Source organism: Brachyhypopomus gauderio, chromosome 17 (genome assembly GCF_052324685.1).
Source record: "Brachyhypopomus gauderio isolate BG-103 chromosome 17, BGAUD_0.2, whole genome shotgun sequence".
Classification (NCBI taxonomy): domain Eukaryota; kingdom Metazoa; phylum Chordata; class Actinopteri; order Gymnotiformes; family Hypopomidae; genus Brachyhypopomus; species Brachyhypopomus gauderio.
In genome coordinates, this window is record NC_135227.1 from 20,276,481 (window position 1) to 20,301,925 (window position 25,445).

The 25,445-nt window shown below is 44.3% G+C and overlaps 1 protein-coding gene across 2 annotated transcripts in view; it reads right to left on the reverse strand.

Annotated features, from left to right (window-relative positions):
* The window catches only part of ryr2b (ryanodine receptor 2b (cardiac)), a 75,966-nt gene that overhangs the window by 6,261 nt on the left and 44,260 nt on the right, over positions 1-25,445 (reverse strand). For both annotated transcript variants that reach the window (XM_076977592.1, XM_076977591.1), the window contains exons 52-95: positions 25,214-25,292; positions 24,856-24,945; positions 24,254-24,391; positions 24,063-24,140; positions 23,870-23,945; positions 23,538-23,661; positions 22,416-22,528; positions 21,572-21,645; positions 21,099-21,220; positions 20,961-21,010; positions 20,462-20,522; positions 19,364-19,602; positions 18,377-18,458; positions 18,028-18,131; positions 17,617-17,937; positions 17,231-17,471; positions 16,853-16,940; positions 16,451-16,537; positions 16,057-16,230; positions 15,675-15,725; positions 15,044-15,121; positions 14,557-14,669; positions 13,865-13,961; positions 13,494-13,615; positions 13,223-13,265; positions 13,029-13,082; positions 12,623-12,723; positions 11,917-11,995; positions 11,610-11,686; positions 11,145-11,209; positions 10,455-10,535; positions 10,137-10,225; positions 9,818-9,946; positions 6,984-7,088; positions 6,639-6,720; positions 5,157-5,686; positions 4,040-4,801; positions 3,695-3,756; positions 2,925-3,072; positions 2,581-2,667; positions 2,131-2,325; positions 1,291-1,421; positions 1,152-1,194; positions 413-549 (exon numbers count right to left, since the gene is read on the reverse strand). In XM_076977592.1, coding sequence (XP_076833707.1) covers positions 413-549; positions 1,152-1,194; positions 1,291-1,421; positions 2,131-2,325; positions 2,581-2,667; positions 2,925-3,072; positions 3,695-3,756; positions 4,040-4,801; positions 5,157-5,686; positions 6,639-6,720; positions 6,984-7,088; positions 9,818-9,946; positions 10,137-10,225; positions 10,455-10,535; positions 11,145-11,209; positions 11,610-11,686; positions 11,917-11,995; positions 12,623-12,723; positions 13,029-13,082; positions 13,223-13,265; positions 13,494-13,615; positions 13,865-13,961; positions 14,557-14,669; positions 15,044-15,121; positions 15,675-15,725; positions 16,057-16,230; positions 16,451-16,537; positions 16,853-16,940; positions 17,231-17,471; positions 17,617-17,937; positions 18,028-18,131; positions 18,377-18,458; positions 19,364-19,602; positions 20,462-20,522; positions 20,961-21,010; positions 21,099-21,220; positions 21,572-21,645; positions 22,416-22,528; positions 23,538-23,661; positions 23,870-23,945; positions 24,063-24,140; positions 24,254-24,391; positions 24,856-24,945; positions 25,214-25,292 — 5,802 coding nt within the window. The remainder of the gene's footprint in view (positions 1-412; positions 550-1,151; positions 1,195-1,290; positions 1,422-2,130; positions 2,326-2,580; positions 2,668-2,924; positions 3,073-3,694; positions 3,757-4,039; positions 4,802-5,156; positions 5,687-6,638; positions 6,721-6,983; positions 7,089-9,817; positions 9,947-10,136; positions 10,226-10,454; positions 10,536-11,144; positions 11,210-11,609; positions 11,687-11,916; positions 11,996-12,622; positions 12,724-13,028; positions 13,083-13,222; positions 13,266-13,493; positions 13,616-13,864; positions 13,962-14,556; positions 14,670-15,043; positions 15,122-15,674; positions 15,726-16,056; positions 16,231-16,450; positions 16,538-16,852; positions 16,941-17,230; positions 17,472-17,616; positions 17,938-18,027; positions 18,132-18,376; positions 18,459-19,363; positions 19,603-20,461; positions 20,523-20,960; positions 21,011-21,098; positions 21,221-21,571; positions 21,646-22,415; positions 22,529-23,537; positions 23,662-23,869; positions 23,946-24,062; positions 24,141-24,253; positions 24,392-24,855; positions 24,946-25,213; positions 25,293-25,445) is intronic.

Here is a 25,445-nt window from a genome sequence, read left to right on the forward strand (position 1 = left end):
CTGCAGTAGTGAGAGTCCTGCAGTATTGAGCATGTGCAGTGAGAGTCCTGCAGTAGTGAGAGTCCTGCAGTAGTGAGGGTCCCGCAGTAGCGAGGGTCCCGCAGTACTGAGCATGTGCAGTGAGAGTCCTGCAGTATTGAGAGTCCTGCAGTATTGAGAGTCTCGCAGTAGTGAGAGTCTCGCAGTAGTGAGGGTCCCACAGTAGTGAGAGTCCTGCAGTAGTGAGAGTCCTGCAGTAGTGAGAGTCCTGCAGTAGTGAGCATGTGCAGTGAGGGTCCTGCAGTAGTGAGAGTCCTGCAGTAGTGAGCATGTGCAGTAGAGCGTCCCGCAGTAGTGAGAGTCCCGCAGTAGTGAGAGTCCTGCAGTAGTGAGCATGTGCAGTGAGGGTCCTGCAGTAGTGTGCATGACCTACCGTGCACTGCGGAGCTCCTGCCGTTCAGCTCTCGTATGGCTCTTGGCCTCAGAGCGGAAGCCCAGTGCTCCGTGATCCAAACCCAGGAGCTTACTGAGCCGAGCTGCTCCATACAGATCCTGGAACTTCGCCATCACCTGCCCCACATCACACGTGGAAAAACACATCACAATAATGTCACAGTAGTTACAATAACCACAAACAGGTAAAACACTCAAAAACAATAACAGCACCGAGTGATCCAACATCTATAGTGTTTGTCTTACTGTATTTAGCTGGATTAATATATAGGCTGTAGATACACGTTAATACGCAGGTCTCATGCAGGGCTCACGGAGGGCACACGCAGGGTTCACGCAGGGTTCACGCAGGGCTCATGAATGGCCTCCAGCAGTGCATTCATTAATAACAGCAATAACACTTTCATATTTCACACTGTGTTCCATTAAAGTTTGGAGAACAGTGACATAACTTGTGCTTACATACTTCCTACTGGACTGGTTTGCTGGGCTGGTTTGCTGGACTGGTTTGCTGGTCTGAAATTAGGCCTACCTGCAGCTCCAGTAGTGAATCCTGGGAAAGTGCTTTTAGTATGGGATTAAGTTTTAAACTGGTGTAGGAAACTGGCCTCTGGTGTGTGTGTGTGTGAGAGCAGTGACATGCAGTGGTGTTAAATGCTATGGTAACTGGGAATTCCACACTGGTTTCACTGGGACAAACAAAGCTTTGATGTCCATACCTTCCTCTTTACAAATTTATCCCAGTAATTACTGGGATAAGATCTGGGAAAGGGCAGAACACAAAACACTTATTTCTTCTGCAGGAAAATGAACTGAAGACAGATATGACAGGTTTATAATATTTTTATAAGCACTTACGGGGTGTTTATAACCAGTCTGTCCCACTGCCCTTTAAAGTCATCCTCAGTGGGTTGTGTTGTGATGTAGACACCATCAAACTCCATCTTGCGTGCCAATTCCTTCTCCCTCTTAAAAATCACCAAGGGAACCTAACAGGAGCATCCAATGTAATACACAGAATAAACCGTGTGTGGGTGTGTGTGTGTGTGTGTGTGTGTGGGGGGGGGGGGGGGGGGGGGGGGGGTGTGGGGGTGTGTGTGTGTGTGGGGGTGTGTGTGTGTGTGGGGGTGTGTGGGGGTGTGTGTGTGTGGGGGGGGGGGGGGTGTGTGAGTGGGTGTGAGACATGTCCAATACCTGTATGCAAACATTCTGTAGTAGTATTAAGTCTAGTCAACACAACCAGACATGCTGAAGTTCAAAATACAACACCATGAGTTATGGCTACTAGATCTGAGGTGTTCAGTCCTGGGGGGACCATGAGTTATGGCTACTGGACAGTTCCATGAGCAGGATGGCTGACAATCCTTAAGAGACAAACGAGCTCATGTTCGAACTCAGACAGACGAAAGCTCCACTAGCAAAGACAAGCGCTACACGGGCCAATCACAGTCGTGGGCCGCTAGGGACCCAGCGCAGTGGCGGTGTTTAGCTCGGTCCTGGCAGACCCGTGGAGTCTCCTCTGTTGTTCTGTTCTCCATACACATCCGAGCCAGGTAATCACAGCAGATAATCACACCCTGCAGAGCTCTGATTAACTGGCTCAGTTGTAATAGAACAGCAAGACACAATCTAAAAGGTTTAATCTGTCACCAAACATGAGCCTCGCGTATACAAACGCAGCTAAGGAACCAGACTTGCCTTCAGACAGCAGTAGCCAATGATGGAACAGAATGAGATAAGCGTGTGCAAGATAGCCAGGCCGCGGAGAAGAGCACCCACGTAACTGCCTTCTCCTTCTCCCAGGATTAATCTCTCCATCCCTGAATCCACAGCTTCTGATCTGAGATCAGTCAGGTCTTCCTCAGTCGTGCCCTCAGGTCTGCTGGAGGATACCTGTCACGCACACGCAGCAGGTGCTATCAAAACACAGCAACTACACAGCAACAGCACACATGTTTGTGTTTATGAGAACACAAACACATTTATAAATATATTTATACATTGCTTCATACATCTACACTCCAGCTTGTACACTACATCCCTACACTATTCTCATTCACTCTGAATTATACACAGAATACAGAACTGTTTGTACTTTAAAGTTAATCAATATATTAGTACGTGTGTATAAGATTCACGCAGTGTCACCTTGTAGAACAGCAGGATGAAATTAATGGCAAAAGCCAGACACAGTGCTAGCATTCGAATACTGTAGAAACTCCGGGCAAAATAGTTCTGTGAGAAAAAACAGACACATGGGGTTTACTCAATACGCACACTTCAAATCGATGAGAATGATTACGAGTGTTTCCAAACAAACAGAGAGAAGCAAACAGAAAAATAAGAGAGAGAGGGGGAAGAGAGTGGAGAGAGAGAGTGGAGAGAGTGTGGGAGAGAAGAGGAGAAAGAGGGGGAGAGAGAGGAGGAGAGGAGGGGACAGAGATCTACAAATGAAAGATCAGAGATGCAATGAGCACTTTGATCCTCCATACAAGCAGCGGCGTCTTGCGTGAGCTCAGAGTTCTCCGAGCGGCTGCGTGTGGAACGCCAGTCTCCGTGGTCTTGTGTGGGCCGGGCTTCCCAAGCCATCGTTTGTGTTTTTTGCCTTTCTTCTCGTTGTCCTTCTCGTCATCTTCTCGTCTGTGAAACACACACTTCTCACTCCTCTGTCACATGAAAGTGCTGCTGTTCTCTGGCTAATTTGGCATCGATCTCCAGGATATGTGAACTACAGGAACACAGAGGAACCGTCTTTTGAACCACTCTTTACAGTAATACGGAGAGACTACTCACTGCCTTCTCTCTGGACATTTTCTCATGTCTCATAACGTGATCATTGTCTAAAATTACCATCAATGGAATGACACAGAAAAGAAAGTCAAAAATGTCTTGGTCCAATGCAGTAAGGGCTTTATTTGATCTAGAACAGGGGTGCCCACAGTTTTCAGCTTGCGAGCTACTTATAAGATGACCAAGTCAGAAAGATCTACCGGGGTGGCGGCGAACGTAATTTGTTGAGCGGGGGGGGGGGGGGGGGGGGGGGTGGCGAACGTGGATTGCAGATTGGCTACCGTGAATGTCAATCAAAATACAACCGTCAGTGCAGATGTGCGATTCATCTACTACTATTTTATGTGACGCGATCTACGCACATTCCTTCGCGATCGACCGACACTTCCTTCGCGATCGACCGGTCGATCGCGATCGACGTAATGAGCACCCCTGATCTAGAACATACTCGTGAACATACTCGTGAACATACTCAGCTTTTTCAGGTTCTGACTGCTTCTCCTGCTCTTCCATGTCTTCTTCACGCGCCACTGCCTATTGACACCCAGCAAGCACCATTCACACAGAAGAAAAATTAAAAATACAATATAAATATAAAATACCAGAGCTTTTACAACCCAATTTCATATTTTAAACAATCAGACAAACTAACAACGTAAAACAACTACAGACAAACTAACAACGTAAAACAACTACAAAAGGTTCAAGATGTTACTCTAACACCAAACCCAGGTTCATACCCCAGGAACATGTGCACACTACTAACTAGACACTTGAAAGTGCACAGAGACAGTAGAAGTTTCTGGAATGTTCTGACCAGGTATTTTGAGGGATCCACAAGTTTGCTGAGGGTGGCGTCTGAGTCTGGAGACAGCAAGGTGTACGTCCCTCCTTCTTTCTTCAGCTGAAGGCCAAAGATGTCTGTAAGTAGCTGAGGGTTCCTGGTCACGGTGGACAGGTCCAGACTCACCACCCGCAGGTCGTCCTGAGACAAGACGCCGCGCGCGAGACCTCTGACCTCATCACTCGCCCCTTCACTGTCGCCTGTGACCTCATCTAAGGTAGGGTCCCGTAGGTCACCAAAGATATCGGAGAGTTTCACCCCTTTGGCAAATTCAATGATCCATCCACTCAGAAAGACGCAGTAGAGGGTGTGGAGAATGAACTGCACCGTGCCCAACGCGGCATGAACGATGCCTGCTAGAACCTTCCGGAAGATGAGCAAGACGGCAGAAACGAGTCCCTTCACGGTGACCCTCCTCCACAGGCACTGCAGGTTCCCTGCAGAGAGCAGAGAAATGATCCCCACCAGGCCCCACACGGGGGTCGGGATGAAGCCGTTCACCTTGCCAACTGGCAAAAATCCTCTCAGTTTGGTGGTTTCATTTTCCGTGGGAAACTCTTCATACACGTCCTTCCTCTTCTCCCCCTCATCCTCACAGCCAGGACCAGAGATCTGAGCGGCCAGCTGCATCTCAAAGATGGTGTCTTCACAGAAATTAACGAACATCTCCATCTTCTCTTTCTCTCTGCCTTCATTCACCATCTCGAAGATGAACTGACGCTTGCTCTCCTTTACCTAGGTCAGTTTAAAAAAAATGAAAATGAAGGAGAAAGAAAGTAAGAAAGAACAGAAAGAGTTTCTGTAATTCCATAATTCCTGCAAGTTCCTGCCCTCACAGTGATTTCACTACTCCAAGACTCATCTTCATTTTTGATCAATACACTGTACAACAACAATGTTCAATAACATGGCTGCTGTGCATTGCATTGTCTTATTGTAATGTGATTTTACATTGTACAGTGTTATTGTACATTGTTATTGTACATTGTGCTATATTGTTAACACTGTACAACACTGGGGTTTGCAGCAAATTCAACAATTGGCTTTTACTAAAGAAAGAAGTTACTTTGACGAAATCATCCGACATTACCTGTGGTTTCTCCCACTGCATGCGGCTGGACGGGCTGATCTCAAAGTAGACCCTCTCAACACGTTTCCCTCTTCCCATGATCTCGATCCTGCCCAGGTGAGGCTGGAAGTAGCCGAGCACGCTGTCGGCCAACTCCAGGAAGCTGCGCAGCCGGGAATCATGGGGCATGTGTTCAGCCAGGCTGGTCAGCAGGACCGCCACATTGAAGCCGATGTCCTTAGCGGAGTCGTGGAAGCGTGCCGTGAAAGCCCGATAGTCCACAAGCTTGTTTTCCTTCATCTTCACGCAGGAGAGCAGGAAAGTGATCTCGCTTGGTGAGTAGCGCTTGAACCCCTCCATGGCCCTCTGGAGGTCCTTCTGGGAGATCAGACCTCGCCCATCTGGGTCATATTCCTTGAAGGCATCTGAGGACACGAGCACCTTGAGTTTCAGGAACATGTCGAAGAACTTGAGAATCATCTCAACGTTGCTCGATGACTCCACCAGCATGTCCACCATCTGCTTGCCGATTGTCCCATTTACCACGTTTCCTGGTGACAACAACAATGAAGTTTACCACGTTTCCTGGTGACAACAACAACGAAGTTTACCACGTTTCCTGGTTATAATAATGCTTAAAATTATCCCATAAACCAGTATAGAATCTATGCTTCATAAACCAGTACTGAAACTATCCTTCATAAACCAGTATAGAATCTATGCTTCATAAACCAGTACTGAAACTATCCTTCATAAACCAGTATAGAATCTATGCTTCATAAACCAGTACTGAAATTATCCTTCATAAACCAGTACTGAAACTATCCTTCATAAACCAGTATAGAATCTATGCTTCATAAACCAGTACTGAAACTATCCTTCATAAACCAGTATAGAATCTATGCTTCATAAACCAGTACTGAAACTATCTTTCATAAACCAGTATAGAATCTATGCTTCATAAACCAGTACTGAAACTCTTTCATAAACCAGTATAGAATCTATGCTTCATAAACCAGTACTGAAACTCTTTCATAAACCAGTATAGAATCTATGCTTCATAAACCAGTACTGAAACTATCCTTCATAAACTATACTTCATAAACCAGTATAGAAACTAATCCTTCATAAACTAGTAATGTTCCTTCATGAATCTCTCAAAACCCACCCAAAAGCTTACAAACAGAACTGCATGGGGCCTAAGACATTATAATGGTAATTGCTCCATTTTCACTTTCATTTTTAGAGTTTTAACCCTCTAAACCCCAAAAGCATATGTAGTATTACAGTAATTTCAACAGACTATGCCATACTGTACACAGAACTATACCAATTACACTGACATTACATTCCAGGAGGTTCATCTCTGAACTTTAAATAATTAACCGGGTTCGTGTCATAACTAACCTGTCATAACTACATTAAATTATTAACAGGATTCATTAAATAATGAACAGGGTTAATTTAACTTCCTGCTCCAAACATCTGAGACGTGTGTCTCACCTTCCAGCATGGCGAGGAGCATCAGCACCATGTCTTTAAGCACATCCATCAGATCCTGAAGCAGCTCCATCTGACTACAGTCCTGGACACAGCACACTAACCATCATCTCCATGTCTCTGCTCTAATTGGTCGAACCAATAGAAGGCACCCATCACTACGTACCCATCTACCTGTGATGTACCTTCAATCAATTACAGGGTGTAGTATTTCAAATAAAATATTAAACATTTTATTTAATCATTTTGTCACATTATTCCATTTCAGGTCAATGCATTTTGACATCAGTCATAAGAATGCTGTGTTCGTTTCAGTTCCGTTCACCAGTGTGTTTTCTTCTCACAGACCTGAGAAAGTTTCATCTGCATGTGTGCGAAGACGTGGAGGAACCCCACCACGGCGTCCCACAGACGGCTATGGGCCAGACTCTCCTGGTTCCCAGCACAGGGTCCCTGACAAGAGCAGCAATCATAGTCAACGACACACACACACACACACACACACACACACACACACACACACACACACACACACACACACACACACACACACACACACGTCCTGCTTTCTGTAAGGTGCTATTTGAACTGTGGAGATTTGCAGCAAAACATGACACAGAGAAAAATATATTAGCGACACAAGAGCCCCACGCGATTTGTGCAGTAACTAGAAATAACAAAAAAGCTGAAATTAATATCATGCCCACTACTCCCTCATCTCTGGGACTGCTTACTTAAATAAAGTCATAAAATTCCCCACAGACTGTTAAGATACGGATCTGTAAAAACGTCTTCATCTACTCCATCTACTGGCAGTGTGTGCTTAGATCATGGGTTAAAGCAAGAAATTTTCATTTGACTGAAAATTTTTCCTGGCAAAAGACAATGCCAGCAATTACTGAAAATGTGGTGTAGCCTCTTTTGTCTAATTCTACACAATAAACACATTTATAAAGTATATTTATCTAAACAGCCTGTGTAATGAGAGAAGAGAGAATCTATGAAGCGACAAAATGCAACACCTGAGCTATAAATGTACATAAATGTTTTTATAATGGAGTTATCTGGGGGTCCTCTTCCAGAACATTGTTTAAAGATCAAGTCAAATTTAGTGAATCCTGGTGAGTTTTAAAATGGTATGAAGCTCTCTTGTTTTTATCAGATTCACTATCGCAAAAACATAAGCAGTAAGATTACCTGGTTTATCTTACAAAAAAATTTAATGTCCAAAAATGGCAAATTTAATCGCACCACTGGATGGAGCTTTTAAATACAAACAGAACAACACCATCCATGTTAAACTGGCTTAGAAATAAAAAAGTTGACATTTCAAATGGAAGAAATGCGCCTTTTTTCTTCGACTATTAAAGCTAAATGAAGAAAAGTCTGTGATCGGTGGAGAGATTCTTCAGTATAAATAACCATAACTTCTATATTTCACTACAAATTCTAATAAAATTTGAAATGTAGTCACTTTATAGTATGGACATGACAGTATAATATTCAAAATGAATGAACAAATGAATATTTCATGATTAATCTTTAAATTAATTAATAAATAAGTCAGGTAATCATTATGGTGAAATAAAAAAAACTACATTTCTATTAATATTCAGAGAAAACGCTGTAACCTAAAGATTCTGTTAACACAATTAAGACACAATATGATAAAAACAGACGTGTAGGCATGATTAATTCATTATTTATTTATTTATTACTGTTATTAAAATTATCTGATACAAGACAACTCAAAGAAATTATGTCATTAAAGTTTAAAAGTATTGCAACTATTATGATTATAGTTAGTTTAAATATATAAAATATTTAATAAATATTTCGTGTTGGTTAGGACATAAATTATGTGATTTTGTATTACGCCTTACGGTCTGACCACCTGTACCGGCTCAAAAAAAAACACTTATATTTCTGATAAAAATTTAACTTTATCAGAATAAGGATAAAATACTGAATTTATCTTACATCTACCTCTGAAGCTCTTCGGATGTCTGAAATACAGGCGGTCCCCGGGTTATTACGACGTCGTGCGTCGTGTTTGGTGTGCGCGGCGGAAGAATACACGGTTATGCGGCTCGGGACCGAGGAGGACGGCGTCAGGATAGGATAACTGCGTGCAGTACGTTATTCGCGTACAGTATGTACCTTTGTTCCGACAAAGCCTGGTTAAAGCAAGCACCCACACTACGCAAAGTAAAGCCTGTATGGCGTAATCGCGGTGGCTCCACCTGTGCGCGAGAGCCTCGCGCGCTGGCGATTCGCGAGGTCGTGCACCTCTCGAATTTTGTAACTTCATTTCGCCCGTGCCGCGCTTCAGCGCAATGAACAAAGTCATGTTTGCAGGGTTCATACACCTTTATAAGGTGGAATTAAAACACTTGTACGTCACTTTCAAGGTCCATTTCAATATTTCCCAGCACGTTAAACTTAATAAAGTTAAATATTTATACATATACTCGAAACGATTCGAAATAATTCGCGTTTTATTCACATTATTTAGGGGTTGTTTATTTTCAAAACGCCCGATCTTAACGTCTTCTCCCATGTTTCGTCCTGGAATTACAAGAGGCTCGTATTTGTTAACGTAATACAAGAGAATTGTTCAGTCAGATAGCTATTTGTTGTGAAACGAAGTAGATACAATTTCAAGCATGTTCATTTAGCCTAATTTCCAGCACTTTTTTTCCTGAAACACAAAGCAACATTAAAATTGGTCAGGTGAATGTTCCCTCCCCTGTTTTTAAGGGCTGTTTCTTTATACTACCACATATCGTTTCGGACAACACTGCAAAGAATGCGACGCGCCAAGTAGCCTCCGCCGTTTGCGCAGGTGTGCGGAGTCGCGCGCTACGGTCACTCGCGAAAGTATAATCACCCAGGCAGGAGGAAGGTAACTTTTCTACGTAATGTCCGAAAATCAGAAGGCGGGATGACCCGCAAGTCAATCAAATGACACCGCCGTCATCCATCCAGCGCTGACGGTCCAGTGAGAGGATCATATTTCGGACACAAAACAGATAGCACGCCTGTGTGGTTTATTATGATTTGACGGATTTTTTCCCCAAAAAATTCAAATGACGGAAATCCGTCGTAGTGACGGAGAACTTTAACCCATGGCTTAGATTCAAAGTGTTAGCTTAGAGTTCCTCTTCCAGAAGGTTCTTCACCTGGATGTACTCAGTGAGGGTGTTGAACACCTGCTTGGCCGCCCTGACGGCTTTGGAGAAGTTCCGTTGGCCATATTCATCAATGACGTCTTTCCCAGAGTAGTACCAGTAGAAATCATTGATGGACTCCTATATCCGTATGGAGATCAATACTCAGTATGGAGAACATTCGTGTTTTATTCCACAATACACAATGACTGGTTTAGGGAATTGGAAGGCAACTGCAACATGTGCTTATATTACATAATTAACCTTAATTAGTAGGTAGCCATAATTAGCACATTTGGCAGCTACGTGCTCCTGTGATGGAGTGATGTACCTGCAGTCGGAGCAGGAAGTCCACCGTACAGATGATGATGTTCACTGTGGTGTTGTTTCCTGTCTGCGTCCTCAAGTAATTCTGAAACTCTACACCCAAAAAGTAGCTGAAAAGAACCTTATGAAATGGGACTCAAAGAGCCATGTATACAAAACAAGAGTGATTCCTACAACACTGTGTTTACCCACAAAATGCATTTATAATTGCCAATAAAATATAGCAGAGAGTAGAGGAGAGAGAGTAGAGGAGAGAGAGTAGAGGAGAGAGAGTAGAGGCGGGTTAGATAATGCACAAGGACAGAGTTGAAGAGTGAGCCACCTGCATTGTGGCCTTCACACAGCAGCTGAAGAAATCGGAAGAGGTCACAAGTCAGACACACATCTGCCATAACCTCATCACCTACAGAGAGATAGAGATGGAGGGATAGAGAGAGAGAGAGACAGAGAGAGAGTAAGAAAGAGGGGGAGACAGAGAGAGAGGGATAGAGAGAGAGAGACAGAGAGAGAGTAAGAAAGAGGGGGAGACAGAGAGAGAGGGATAGAGGGAGAGTAAGAAAGAGGGGGAGACAGAGAGGGAGAGAGAGACAGCGAGAGAGAGTAAGAAAGGGGGAGACAGAGAGGAAGAGAGAGACAGTGAGGGAGAGTAAGAAAGAGGGGGAGACAGAGAGAGAGAGGGAGAGAAAGAAAGAGGGGAGACACAGAGAGAGAGAATTGAAAAATTGAGAGAGAGAGAGAGAGAGTGTGAGAGACAGAAAAGGAGACAGAGAGGGGCAGACAGAGAGAGAGAGAGAGAGAGAGAGAGAGAGAGATAGACAGACAGAAAGGGAGACAGAGAGAGAGGGAGAGAGACAGAGACACAGACAGAGAGATAGAGAGAGAGAGGCAGGTTGGCATGATACAAATGTCCTCTGTAGATGCCAATAAAACACCACTTCACATCCTCTTAAAGGTACATAGTGCCGTCCTGGTTTGGAGACGCAACTGTGGTTGCTCCTGATCTCTGACGTACCCACACAGTCGTGTGCCAAGCCCTCCACTTTCATCTGTCTCTCGAAACCACTCAGATCCAGCACACTGCAACACACGAGCACCACACAACCATCACAAACGACACGCTTCACAGAGCCCACAGACACTTCCAAGGAACACATAGCAATAATACACCAATCAGAATCCTTCACACACACACACACACACACACACACACACACACACACACAAAGAGATGTGCAGAGATGCAAATGTAGCAAAATCATTCACACGGTCATCCTAAAAAGAACCTTAAAATATAACACTGGTGTTGAAAATGCTATTTTGTGGTCGGGGGCAAGTTTTTTATGTGACCTAGAAAACAAACAAGATAAGAATGTAATAATAATTATCATATAACAGCTTCCCAGAAAAACACCACATTACCCAAAATGCACCACTACCTTATTAAATACGAGAGGATTGCATGCACAGGTGCATTTACCTGCAGGACTGCATGAGGGCAGCCAGGCTATGAAAGAATCCCACGTCTCTCTTCTCTCTCAGACAATCCAACATTTTCTGATGGACACCAGAGAGAACAACAAGGGGAGATCTGAGTGAGCCCATTACTTCAAATCCACATCACACAAGAACAACGAAACTGGTCAATAATTCCGTATCTTTAAAACTACAGACTAGATGGGGTATGGATCACACCGCCAATGAAATGAGATTAGCAAAAGATTGCTGGCAGGTTAAATCAATAATAGTTTAAATATAATAGAGGCAATTGATTTCCTCTGGCTAACCTGCTGTACACACATGTTCCCTCCTTGCAAGAGGGCTATGCCGAGCTTTAGCGTGGATGCTACCATGGGACCCACAGCACCTGTTAATAAATTGTTAGAAATACAATGTCAAAGTCTGGTAGTCTGCCAACAAACCTTTTTCCATGGCCAAAGATATTCAAGAACAAGGCCGTGTCGGCCCAGAGATGTGCGAGTGATCACGTCCACATTTAGCCACCATGTTTGTCAGTTAATCACACCTCCGTCAGAGAACTGATTACATTCACTCCATTTTGGTAGGGCCTTCTGCCCAAGGTAACTTGCAAATACAGAACCATTCTAAAAAAATTATATCATGGAAATTAAGTTGATTAATTTCCATAATTCCTTTCAAAGAGTTAAACTTTCATAGATTAGAGATTCAGGGCCCACAATTAAACAATTTCAAGTATTTATTTGTTTATTTTTAGGGTTTAGGGTTTGACCTGGAGCTCAGGGCTGAACCTGTGGTTTAGGGTTTGACCTGCAGGTTAGGATTTTGTGAGATGTTTAGTGTTTTGGGAGGAAATGAAGTGCACCTAAAACATTCAAAGAAATGTCTGTGTTTGTGTTTTCACACAGATCTCACAAAACATCACACCATGCACTGAAAAGTGAAAACATGTTAAACCTCTAAATGTAAATGATACTAAGCTAAAGTAAACTAAAGCAAAAAGTGATATACTTTCCTCTGCTGGCACTAAGCCTTTGAAGGACCATCTCTGCAGCTCCTCGATTGTTTAGTCTGGCCTGCTGATACAACAGGGTCTGTTTGGCCAGCTCTTTCTCCTGCAATCAATCAAACCATCAGTTTGTTTACACTCATAGAATTGGTTTGTTATTACAGCACACAAAAAAAGGAGACATTCACAATCCTACCACTCCGTATAGTTTTTTATAGATGACTCAGACAGTCTCCAATTTTCTTTCCCAGTCCCCATTCTAACTGTGCGCATGAGCACACGGTTCTTAATGGTGTCTGTACTAAAGCCTACAGACTGACGGAAACCTTCAGGTGTTGTAATGCTGGCTTATTACGAACACCTGCAGTCTGAGGTAAAGGGTTCTGCTGTAACCCCTTCTGAACAGCTTACCTCAAAGGATTTCATCTCTTCATCACCCACATCGTCATTGCCAATCTGACAGCTCTGTGGAGATCATAACAAGGTTGTAAGAACATCTCGCTATTTCACTGGAATGATGCCTGTTCTGCTAGGGGCTTTAGGGCTGAGCTGTAGGGCACACACACAGGCATACTGGAGGCATACACATCAGTGGATCACTTCACCTGCGCCATGATGTCAGCGTAAGCCAGGTACAGGGTCAGCATCCTGCACACACACACACACACACACACACACACACACACACACACACACACACACACACACACACAGAAGAGCAGGTGGGAGCACCGTTAATCCTCTCTGGGAAACCGCAGGCAGATTTCTGCTCTACTTCCTCAGACTGATGTGGACCTGCAGGCTCAGTCTTAGCAAAGCTCTCCTGCTCTCTCTCACACACACACACACACACACACACACACACACACACACTACCTGCTCTCTGTCAGGGCACTTTGACGGAAGAGAGAGATGAGCTGATGAAGCGGGTCGATCTTCCTCTTTTTCTCCTCTTCCTCTCTTCCACACTCATTCTCTCTCCCTTCGTCTGCTGCTCGCTGGAGTGAAACACGGACTTCCATAAACACCAGAATATAATACCAGTATGAAGAGGAAGAGCAAGAGGAAGAGGAAGAGGAGGGAAAGACCCATAACACAAATGCAGGAGAGGGGGCAACACAGACCGTGCTAGAGAAGGACCAGTGTGGGGCAAACAGGACTGTTAGTACCTTGTGGTAGTATAGTAATGTAGTACAGTACAGTAAAGACAGACAGACACACACACACACACAGTGATCCAGACTCACAGCTAAATCTTCAATAAGTTTCTCCTCAAATGAGCTGTCTTCTGGTTCCACCCAGAACTTCCTGTAGCTCTGCAAAAACATGCCCACCGCTCTGTGCCTGCAGGAAGAGGAAGGGTTAAAGAACCCCAATCAGAAAGGGTTAAAGAACCCCAATCAGAAAGGGTTAAAGAACCCCGACCAGAAAGGGTTAAAGAACCCCAATCAGAAAGGGTTAAAGAGCCCCAATCAGGAAGGGTTAAAGAGCCCCAATCAGAAAGGGTTAAAGAACCCCAATCAGAAAGGGTTAAAGAACCCCAATCAGAAAGGGTTAAAGAACCCCAATCAGAAAGGGTTAAAGAACCCGATCAGAAAGAGTTAAAGAACCCCAATCAGAAAGGGTTAAAGAACCCCAATCAGAAAGGGTTAAAGAACCCCAATCAGAAAGGGTTAAAGAACCCCAATCAGAAAGGGTTAAAGAAACCCGATCAGAAAGAGTTAAAGAACCCCAATCAGAAAGGGTTAAAGAACCCCAATCAGAAAGGGTTAAAGAACGGGACATCAGTGCAGGACGTCAGCAGGAACAGGGGCCCTCAACACATGTTCAGGATCATTATCTAGTGTTTACCACATCACCATCCTTAGAGGCTAAAATGAGTGATTGTAAACCCCGAGTGGGTGACAGTATTGCTCCAGCAGGTGGCGCTGCAACATACAGGGGCAGGTTGTAGAGTGGGGCCATCCTTAAGCAGGCGACTACCGCCCTCTTCCTCTGTTGGGACACCAGCTTCTGCCACACCTCCCTCTTACTTCTGTGTGGGTGCTCCACCTGAAGGAAGGAATGGGTGGAGGTGTTTTATCTGGGCCAGAGCACAACAGATGAAGGGATGGATGGACGGATGGATGGATGGATGTGTTCTAACTGGGTCAAGATAAGATATTAACGAATGATTAAGCTCAGCTTTGTAAAAAAAAAAACCTTCAAATTAATATTAATGAAAACACAAATGAAAACTTCCAAACAAACAATTGAATTTGAAGAATGAAAGTACTAATGAATCCATGTGTAATTATTGAACAATCTGAATGATGATTGAATAATAGTTCTGCCTCGAGCCTCTATATCCCCAGCCTGTCTATTGGACTACTGGTTCTCCATACTGGCTGGACTGGAGGCTGTGGAAACTATATGAGCTGCCTCACCTGGTCCAGACAGAACAGGACCCGTGCGACAGACAGAACCCTCTTTACCCGGTCTGGATACACACACCCCTCCGAGAGCTGCATTGGAGAGGCGACAAAGGGCTCGTGAACACAAGGAAGTTACACATTTAACGCAGAAAGTAATTGAAGGAGTTTTACATATGAAAGAAATGTAACTTAAAAAATAACCACAGGTGAGATCAGGTGAGAGGTCTTATCTGTAGATCCACATTACTCCTGATCGCAAACCGATTGCCCGATTGGAATTTGTCAAGTTGGTTAAACAACACTTTCTGCACAATATTACATACAACATAAGGATTTGAGGCAGGTCTACAGTTTAATACAGAAACCTTTGGAGAGTATTTTTTCTCCAAAGTAGCTAAATTGTGAGCTGTTTAGTGACAGGAACGAGGGAGCTTACAGCTTATGAATTATTACTCAGCTGAATATATTTCACTTGGCAGACGACCAAAACTAACCATAGATTATTTAAGCTGTCATGGTTTCAGTTATTAGTTGGGTTATAAGTCACGGGCCAATTAGAGATCAGAGATATTTCAGCATTTTTCTTACAGATAATTTATAATTCAGTATGCTAGTAGTCTTGAGTAACAGTCTTTAGGCATACCTCAGCAATACGACCACAAATGCTTGATCGGATCTCCTCCTCTGTGTCTTTCTACAGGAAACACATCACAGGAAGAGGAGATTTATTAACATTACCATTAACATATGGAGATTTATTAACATTAACATGAGAATATGGAGATTTACTAAATTAAGGATACGGAGTTCTCTAGCTACAAGTGTTTCCATGTCCTTAGTCCTGAAGTACCCAGTCCTACAAATGTTAATGCCAAAACAAATCAAGTCCTGCTCTAGACCCAAACCTTCCCACTGAACCCACAAACTGACTCAGCTGAACTGCATTAGGACAAGCTCGGGACAGTCTCGGGACAAGCTCAGCGGAGCTTTCACAACCGAACCAGTGAAGAGTAGCAGCAGTCTACCTCAGAAAGACGGCTTTTCGCCAGGGCGACCAGTTCCCGGTCGCCATGGCAACAGTGGCTTAGCCCGACGGGCAGGAGCTTCTTCAGGGCGGTCACGATGAGAGACGTGTGTGTTGAGGAGCGTTCGGCCCCGCCCCTCGCCCTCAGTCTCCGCCCCTCTTCATACGACCCACCCTGTTTAACATTCACACAACAAACAGAACCAGTACATGCTTCAGCATACATATACACTGTACGTTAGGACCAAAACAGCGTTATTTAAAGCATACAACAATTTTTTTCAAGATTCATTTAGACATGGTTTTGTCTGGACAGATTTAACTGATCAAACTCAGACAGTGAATGGAGCACAAGTTATTAATACAAACAATAAGAGAGACACAAACAAACGGACCTTTGTGGCATGTCCTCTGTTCACCACAAACGTCGAACTGCTGATGTCATTCTGGACAACATAGTTCTGCTCCTCCCATTTGAAGTTCTGAAACAACAACAACAAAACATTATAAAACAGTTCTGAACCTACCAAACCCGATTCAGTTAGCTGAGGCCCCCAGGACTGCTGCAAGTTGACCACCATGTTGTGCAGAAATGAACTTTGCTGGGCTGTAAATCCACAGCTCGACGTAAAAACACACCGTTCTAACAGCGTACTGCCAGTCCTGAAAGTCCAAGATATTCTTGATCCATTACACATAATTATTAATAATGGAAATATCAGTGAGAAACTCTGATGCAGATGAATTCGTTTTGTGAAGGTTAACACGAGACGTCCAAAACATGATAAACATCTCACGTGAGATTTGGTCCAGAAGATGAAGACCTGCTGAACCAGAGTGAAGAGCCTCTCTGCCCCTGTATCCATCTCCCTCAGCCAGCCGGGCCTGATGGGTAAAAACACACGCTCACCTTTCACAACACACGATACAGCATCCCGCCCACTGCTGACGGAACAGGACTTCATAAAGTAGTACAAACAGGAAATCAATATACAGCACATGAAATTCACTGCTAACAGTGAGATCCAATCAGGAAATGCTGAAACAGAATGGGGTCTTTTGCTCCATGTACACACAATGTAGTGTTATGTGATACAGTACGATCAGAGTAATGAGTGTTTTGAGGGGACGTGAATGCACAGAAACTGAATGCAGTTTTACTGTAGCTGCATCACCTGTGACGGTCTACAAACGGCATCAGCAGGGGGTAGACAGCATAGAGGTCCTGCACCAACACTGTAAAATTCTGCTGGATAACAAGCTCCGCCTCTGCAAGATCAACATGCCCCGCCCTCTTCACACGCTCCTCCTCCTGCAGTACTAACTCCGCCCTATTCCTCAGTTTTTCCATCAGAGGCAGGAAGTGGCTCTTCAGAAGGCGTGGCTCAGCCACGTGAATGATTGGCTGGACAAAGGCTGAAAATCACATTCATCCCGAGAATTAAACCACCGTGACGTTTGTCTGAATGACCTTTTGGTTAAAAACAATTGTTGGGAAAATAGTATTTTTGACTATTATTTTGTGCATTGTATTGGCTTCTGCTCTTCCGTGCTCACTTACCTGCAATGCGTTTCATCCAGGAGCAGCTGGGGGTGCCCAGGTGGGTATGGATGATGGAGAGGACATGGCCCAGAAGAGTGTTGCTGTGCTGGGCAGTGAGAGAGGAGCGGGACCCCTGCTGGAGCTCCTGAGACTCCGCGTCTCCTGCAGAGGCCCAGCGAGAGACGTAGCTACACAACAGAGGGACGGTAACCTCCATAACCCTGGAAGTCACGGCATGGCGGGCGCCTGACCCCGCCTCCACAAGCTCTTCAACTTGTGAGAAAGCTTCCCACACGGAGGGGAGGGGCTTGCACAACTCCTCACCATACATAGCCATGCCTACATTAGGAACAGGAAGGTTATATTTAAGGATGTTTTAGAGAGAGAAAACATATAATTGTGCGTGCATGTGTGTGTTTGTGCATCTACCGTGTCTCTTATCGTTGCTCATGTGTGCCCATGACAGCTCAAGGAAACACACAGGAAACACTGCTGCAGTAGCAGAGAGACACTCCCCCAGGTAAGGCCTCCACCTATCAGAACACGGATCAGGGCCGGAGATGATGTCACTAGAGGATTCATATTCCAGGACTCATGGAGCTTGTCCTAAGAGCTTCTGACATGACACTTTACGACAGGAATCAGGTTCTCAAACATAGAGAACATCAACCAGGACAAGAACCAGGAGCCAACATCTCAAACAATCCAGTGTTCAAAGCTGAATGTGAACAAGGCTCAAAGCCAAGTCGGTTTAACATACATTAAATGACAAAATTACCTTTCCATGAAGTTATTATTAGATGTGGCAAGAACATAGAGACTGGACATGATTCTGTGACAGGAGTCTTGTACTTCATCCACTGACAAACACGAGAAAATAAATCACATTAATAAATGAAACATTAATCATATTTATGAAGACAGGATATGCAGTCGAGGCTAAAAGGATGAAAATTTTGTAAGCTTAACATCATATTCAAAACTTTTTACATGAGGTGCAGATCAATCTCCTCAAGAACGCCGGTGTGCATTCTGAAGAGAAATCACGAGACGTGTTTCAGTTTTGCATTTAATCTATAAGCAGAACCCTTTAAAAACTCTAAAAATTAAATAAGAAATACTGCAAGCCTGTTTCTCCCTTGTTGTGATGCAGCACCTAGTAGCATTTAATGAAATGGCAAAGGAACCACATTCTGTCAGAATCTGGAGGGATCTACCATAAGCTCTATATGACCCGCAGTCAGACAGAGTTAGCTGTGCCTGCAGGGGGCGCCACTGAGCTGAGCAGCAGTCCCAGGGATCAGGAGGATTTACTCCGCTTCCTTGGCACAGAAACATCCGCATGTTAATGAACGCTGCAGCAATGAGGTGTCCGGGGAGCTGCAGAGGGGGAACGCCACGGAAACGCTTCACCAGTGGTGAAGGCCAGGACGTGGAGCAGACACGGACCTCCACCCCACGGGGGAAACACACGCGTTCAGCCCACACCCCCAAGAGGCTTTTTTTTCCAGTCAGCAGGGACATGGACTCAGCATGAACCAAACACAGCAGGCTGACGCTTGAAAAGGACATTCTGAGTTATTGCAAAAGCTGCACAAGCTTTCAGTTATTCCTTCAATTCAGCTTTACAGGAGCCAGGTCTAGAGGACTAATGAGAACATCCAGGACCACAATAACAAGGACAAACTCTCCCAGGCATGAGGGGAGTTTATACGCCCGAACACTCATCTCTCCATCCATCCATCCATCCATCCATCCAACCTACCAATCAGTTCTGATGAGTTCTGGCAGTGCCCTGCGTCCAGGAAGAGGGCGGTCAATACTGGGAGCAGTGCAGTGGTGGTGTACGTCAGTGGTCGCTCATCCCCTCCGTCCGGCCCCCTGCTGCAGCCGACTGGCCGCACAGCCACGATCTCCACCGTCAGCTCTAGATCCTCCGCTGCGTTCTCAAAGAACGAGCACAGTGCCAACCTCGCGCTCCCTCCTACGGCCGTCATCACAGCCCTACGGGTAAAAGGAGTACTCATCCCAACACGCTTATGTAAAAAAACACAAGAGAGTTTCAGGGGGCAAAGCCCTGCATATTAACCTGTGCTTTGAACGTTAGTCCTGAACGCTAGCCCTCAATGCTAGCCCTGAACGCTAGCCACAAACCAAACATAGAGCTGCTATATTTCCTCTGCCCACTATCTAGCAGGAAGTCGAGAATACAGGAGTCTCATAAGGTGTGACTTGAAGAAGTAGGCAAGGATTCACACACAGGTTCAGCTTCATGTGGTTGGTTGGTGAATGGCTCCCCAGAGAACAACAATTACGGAGAACCTGACAGGATATCAGTGGCTGGGGACAGGGATACAAAACGTTCAAAAGAAAATGACAAAAGCACAAACAAATTTACAACATGTGCAACACTTTTTCCAGTAGGCTACCAAAAAAATAAAACAATCAGCAAATCGGACAGGAGACACAATCCGCAGGTGCTTGTAGATGTGTCAATCAAACGAATAGTTTGCGGCAGGCAGAAAAGCAAAACCATGTTTTGTCCATTTTGTGGAACATTTTAGCCTGTTGGCTTGCTTTTGTTTTATGCGTGTCTTTGGCGTCTGCTTACTTTCATTAACAATTCCAAGTGGTTTAGACGTTGAAATACTAAAACTATTAATCAAATACCCAGAGGCAGCATACGTAAAGAAAATGAAATAGGACCAAGAACTGATCCTTGTGGGACCCCACAGGAAACATCACCACAAGAGAAAGAAATAAACCTTGTGCATGTACATTTAATAAAATAACACTTTGAGAGTGACTCTGAGAGACTTTTCTGAAATTATCATAATTCATTTCAGCTGAGCATTACACCTACCTGCCATCTAGAGACCGTGCAAGTATCTGCAGACAGCTCACCAAAGAATGTGCATCTGTACCTAGAGGCATAACACACACTGTAATGACTTCGCTCAAACCAAACCAGATCAAACACCACACAGGCCAGCTTGCAGTGCACAAAGCAATACAACAGAAATCCTGCCCTCGTTTCCTGTTAAATTAAACTATCAGCAAATTCCAAAGCTCTTTATGTGCTGCAGCCACACAGGCAGTAAAACAGCCAGCAGCTCCATCAGGGCTATTATAGAGAAACACAGGACTAAGAGTGAATCAATTAAAGGGTTTGGATAGCAACTCTTTCTATAAAACCCATGAATCAAAAGCAAAATAAATAACTAAATAAAAGCAACGATACATGCAGTACACAGACATAGTGAGAAATAAATAAACAAATAAAGAAAAGAATGAGAGGGAAATAAACTCTGTGTGTGTGTGTGTGTGTGAGAGAGGAGAGTCACACCCACGCCTGTCCTTACCCAGGAGTGACATCCTGGATCTTGCTAGGGCTGCCAGTTTAACAAACAGACTGAGAGGAAAACAGGAGGACATGGATGAAGAGAAGATCTAACGCAAACACAAGCACTTCCACCGCAGAAGACTACCAAAGTCGTTACCTAGAGACCATCACCCTCTCTTTATGGGTGGCATGGACACGGTCGCTACGGGAACACAGGGCTGGTGGCAGGAAGTAGTGATGGTGATTCTGAAAGTACTGATCAATTAGAGGCAATATCACCTGAATGAGGTAAAGAGAGAGAGAGAGAGAGAGAGAGAGAGAGAGAGAGAGAGAGAGAGAGAGAGAGAGAGAGAGAGAGAGAGAGACACGTGTTTTGTAAATTAATAAAACTTTTGCAAATAAAATGCCAAAATTAATTATAATATCTTGGCAAAAATAGGACTGGGCTTCTGAAGAGCTTTTAACCACAACCAACACAATAAAACAGTGGAATGCATGTTAAGCTGAACACATTCTGTCCTTTCATGTGAGTAAGAGGACGCATAACTAACAGGACAGTCCCAGTAGACACCACCGTTACGGGCACATTCATGCACAGTGAGGCCCCTCATGTCTAAACACGAAACTGACCTTAATAAGGAAATAAAACGGCTCCCGAGTCACTTTCTCTGCTTTGCCCATCTGTCCTCGAGCTTGCAGAACCTCTACAACACACACACACACACACACGCATGTAAACCCACATGCACACATGCGTGCACACACACACAGTTACACATTATATACATATCTTTCAGAAACCCACTCGTGTGTGACCCTGGTCATTTCATATCTGCCAATGGCAATCCAACAGAAGTGGGATCAATTAAATTTTTCTTTCAAGCCTTCGAGGCAGGAAATGTTTTGTAATTTATGAACCTCACATTTAAATTCAGCAGCTTGTCTTGTAAGCAGTTAGCAGAGATCATGGATCATTAATGTGTTGGGAGGAGGACGTGGCCTGTGTGGCCTTATCAGAGCCATGGGCCGAGAACTCTTTCTCCAGGCCCTGCACCCACACGCAGACAGCGCCGCGGAAGAATACGGCATCAAACAGGACGAATTCAGATGGAAATACTCAAAGAAAATGGGTCAAAAATAGCAGCCAAACCTGCAGAATGCACCTTCCATTACTCAACAACGAGTCACATTTACCGAGACATTTACACGTTTACACATTTTCACGTTTACACATTTAAACCTTTTGAGCATTAAGACTTTGTCATGTAATCATCCAAACAAATGATCATAAAAGGACATATGACTATTCCAAGACCAATAGGAGCATCTGTGATTGGTGAACCCAGGAGAGGGCAGGTAAGGAGGGGGGGGGGGGGTTGCAGGTGAGAGGGAGATCAGGTGAGGGGGGGCAGGTGAGAGGGAGATAAGGTGAGAGGGGGGGCAGGTGATAGGGGGGCATATGTCCATATCCTACCCAGCTCCAGCATCTTCTCCTGGGCTTGCTTGATGGAGCAGAGCACCTCCTGCAGTAGGGAGCAGGCGAAACGCCCAGCTGCAGGACAGGACACAGCTAAAGATGGCTTTTCCCTGAGCGCGCACACACACACATGCGCAAAGGCACACAGACACACACACACAGGATCAAAGCTCAGTGACTTACACACTATTTCTGTGCATTGCTTCAGCTCATTCAGGTTATGGAGTTTGTTAGCCTACGTGCTTTTAATCTTATTTCTCAAGTAATAACAATCTCCTGAAGAACAGCAAAGGCACTGTGAATTTATCTGTATGGTGCAACACACACACACACACACACACACAGGAAATTCCAGCTGTGTTATATAAATAAGCTTGCGAACAAGCAATCAAGAAAAAGTCATAAAAGCATAAAAGGATAAAAGTTTAAAGGGATAAATTGTATAAATTAATGGACAGAAAAAGAGAAAATACGCTGGGATTTGAGAGGCAAAAACTGGGATCCGTCTGAGCAGTGCGCACACACACACGCTTATACGTGCACATACACACACACACATACGTGCACATACACACACACACACATACGTGCACATACACACACACACACACACACACACACACACACACATACACACACACACGCGCGCGCGCTTATACGTGCACACACACACACACACACACACACACACACACACACACACACACACACACATAAAATACTGCTTTAACTGATGGAAGCTGCTCTCAAAACCACTGAAGTGTAAAAATCATTTTAACTGTCAAAAAAAGCTCTAGAAATGATACGCAGCTCTGCCATCTTAAAAACAACCTTTGTGCTTCCTCTTAAAGCGCCGTTCAAGCCCCCCAGCACAGAGCAGCTGTGTGTGGTGTGAAGAAGGTGAGGTAGTTCAGGAACAAACACGATGCATGATTATACGTTTAAAAATAACTGCACATACCACCAGTGAAAATGTTGGGAGTGAATCCCCTTCTTTATTATTGCTTTGACTGTCGAACACTCCCACACACACTCCCCCCCACACACTCCCCCACACACACACTCCCCCACACACACACTCCCCCACACACTCCTTCCTGTGAGAATCATGACCCTCACCTCCACACCATGTAGCCATTGATGTGGAAGAACTTCAGCACATCCTGAGCTCTTTCTCTCAATGTATTCTTCTCCCTGGAGTTCAGCGTGCCATATGGCACCAGCAGGGGGTGACTGCCCCCTCCTGGACAGAGACGATTATTGCACTGTAACTACACGGAAGAGGTCTGAAATAATTAGCTGTGAGCTGTAGAGGTAATGCAGGATTTTATAAGCCTTATTTGAAAGTTTCACACTCTCTAGCTTTTAGCTTATAGCAATTTGAACTTGATCCATATTTGACACCAACACATATTTTCCAAATAGACACACTGTGTGTAATAAAAATAAACCTTTAGCCTGAAGCTCCTTCAGTTTCCTCTTGGCCCAGATGTTGTGGTAGTTCTCTGCTAGCAGCTCTGCCATATCCTGTAATACCAGGATATTAACAAGGGGGCAGCGGTGAGCATTCACTTTTCACTCAGTGCTCATGGCAGCATCCATCAGAGCATCACACCTTGATAGCTGGTAGCTGGACCCACTTACATACTGATCCCAGGTCAGCGTGATGCAGCTGGTGTCTGCTGGTTTGGGGCTGAAGGTGGAGGTTCCCTCATAGGAGAGCTGAGGGCAGAGAAGACAGGACGTCCTGGTTTAACCGTACATATGAAGTGAGTGACACGCTGTGCCAGGTGCTCAGAAACCCGAACCAGTTCCCTCCCTTCACACTCCACTACCTGCCCAGACTGTGAGATCTTCCTGGCTGGGTTCTGAAGGTCCCTCGACTCCCCCTCCTTCATCCTCTCAATGGTCCAGCCCAGGGCCAGCATGCTTTTCACGGTTCCTTTAATGGCTCCTCTGTAGATGTCCTTATCCTGAAGCACAGCAGAGGCCAGCCGTGGCGCGGAGAGCAGAAATAACACTCAACTGATGCGAATCCTTTAGATTTGAATGAGTCGCTGAATTTTATGTAAACAGAAATAAAACTCGAACAGAAGCAAAAATCTTGAGTGTTGTGAATCCATTAGCTCTGAATGACTCATTGAACTTTGTTAATAGAAATATCATACTGAACAGAAGCAGAACTCTTTTGAATTATGCGAACATTGACTTTGAAGGATTTGCTGTACTTTCTATAAACAGAAATTCAGACTGAATTTTTAAGTGAATTGAATATTTTAGATTTTCCTTAGATTTAAAAACAGATCAAACTCAACAGAATCAAGAATATGAATGTAAATTTACTCAACGTTTTAGAAATACCTTTGTGTGTGTGTGCGTGCGTGTGTGTGTGTGTGTGTGTGTGTGTGTGTGTGCGTGCGTGCGTGCGTGTGTTTACTTTCTCTGATAAGGCTCTGTAAGGCTTCAGGAGTGGGTGAACTTTAGAACTCTCACACAACTGCTCACCATGGACCCAACCGTTTGAAAACTGCAACATAACATACAGCATCCCATATACACTATTAGCACAGGAGACCAAGAACCAGACATCACATTACACATATTCAGATAATGAATTACATTTTACGCATTCTATTAAGCTGGTAAACTAAATTATAACATACAGAATTCACCAAGTTTGATTTTCAATATACAATAATCGATATGGTTATGCTTTAAAAAGGCATGAGAGAGTTGCTGGAATGGTTTCGTCTGAGTGTGAAGACCCAGGGATGTCTGGAGGCTGAGGGTCTCACCTTCTCAAGTGACCACTTCTCATGAGTGTGTTCTGCGTACTTATTCACAACATACTCCAAACCTTCTGGCATTGCCACGCTGGGATAAGACACCACAAAATCACACACTGACTACACCACAATGCATCTGTTCATCATACATTTCCAATAACTCGAGTACTCCCTAAATACACACATTTGTTGAACCATATGATCTTAACATTAAAAATACATATATCAGTCATGAGAGAAA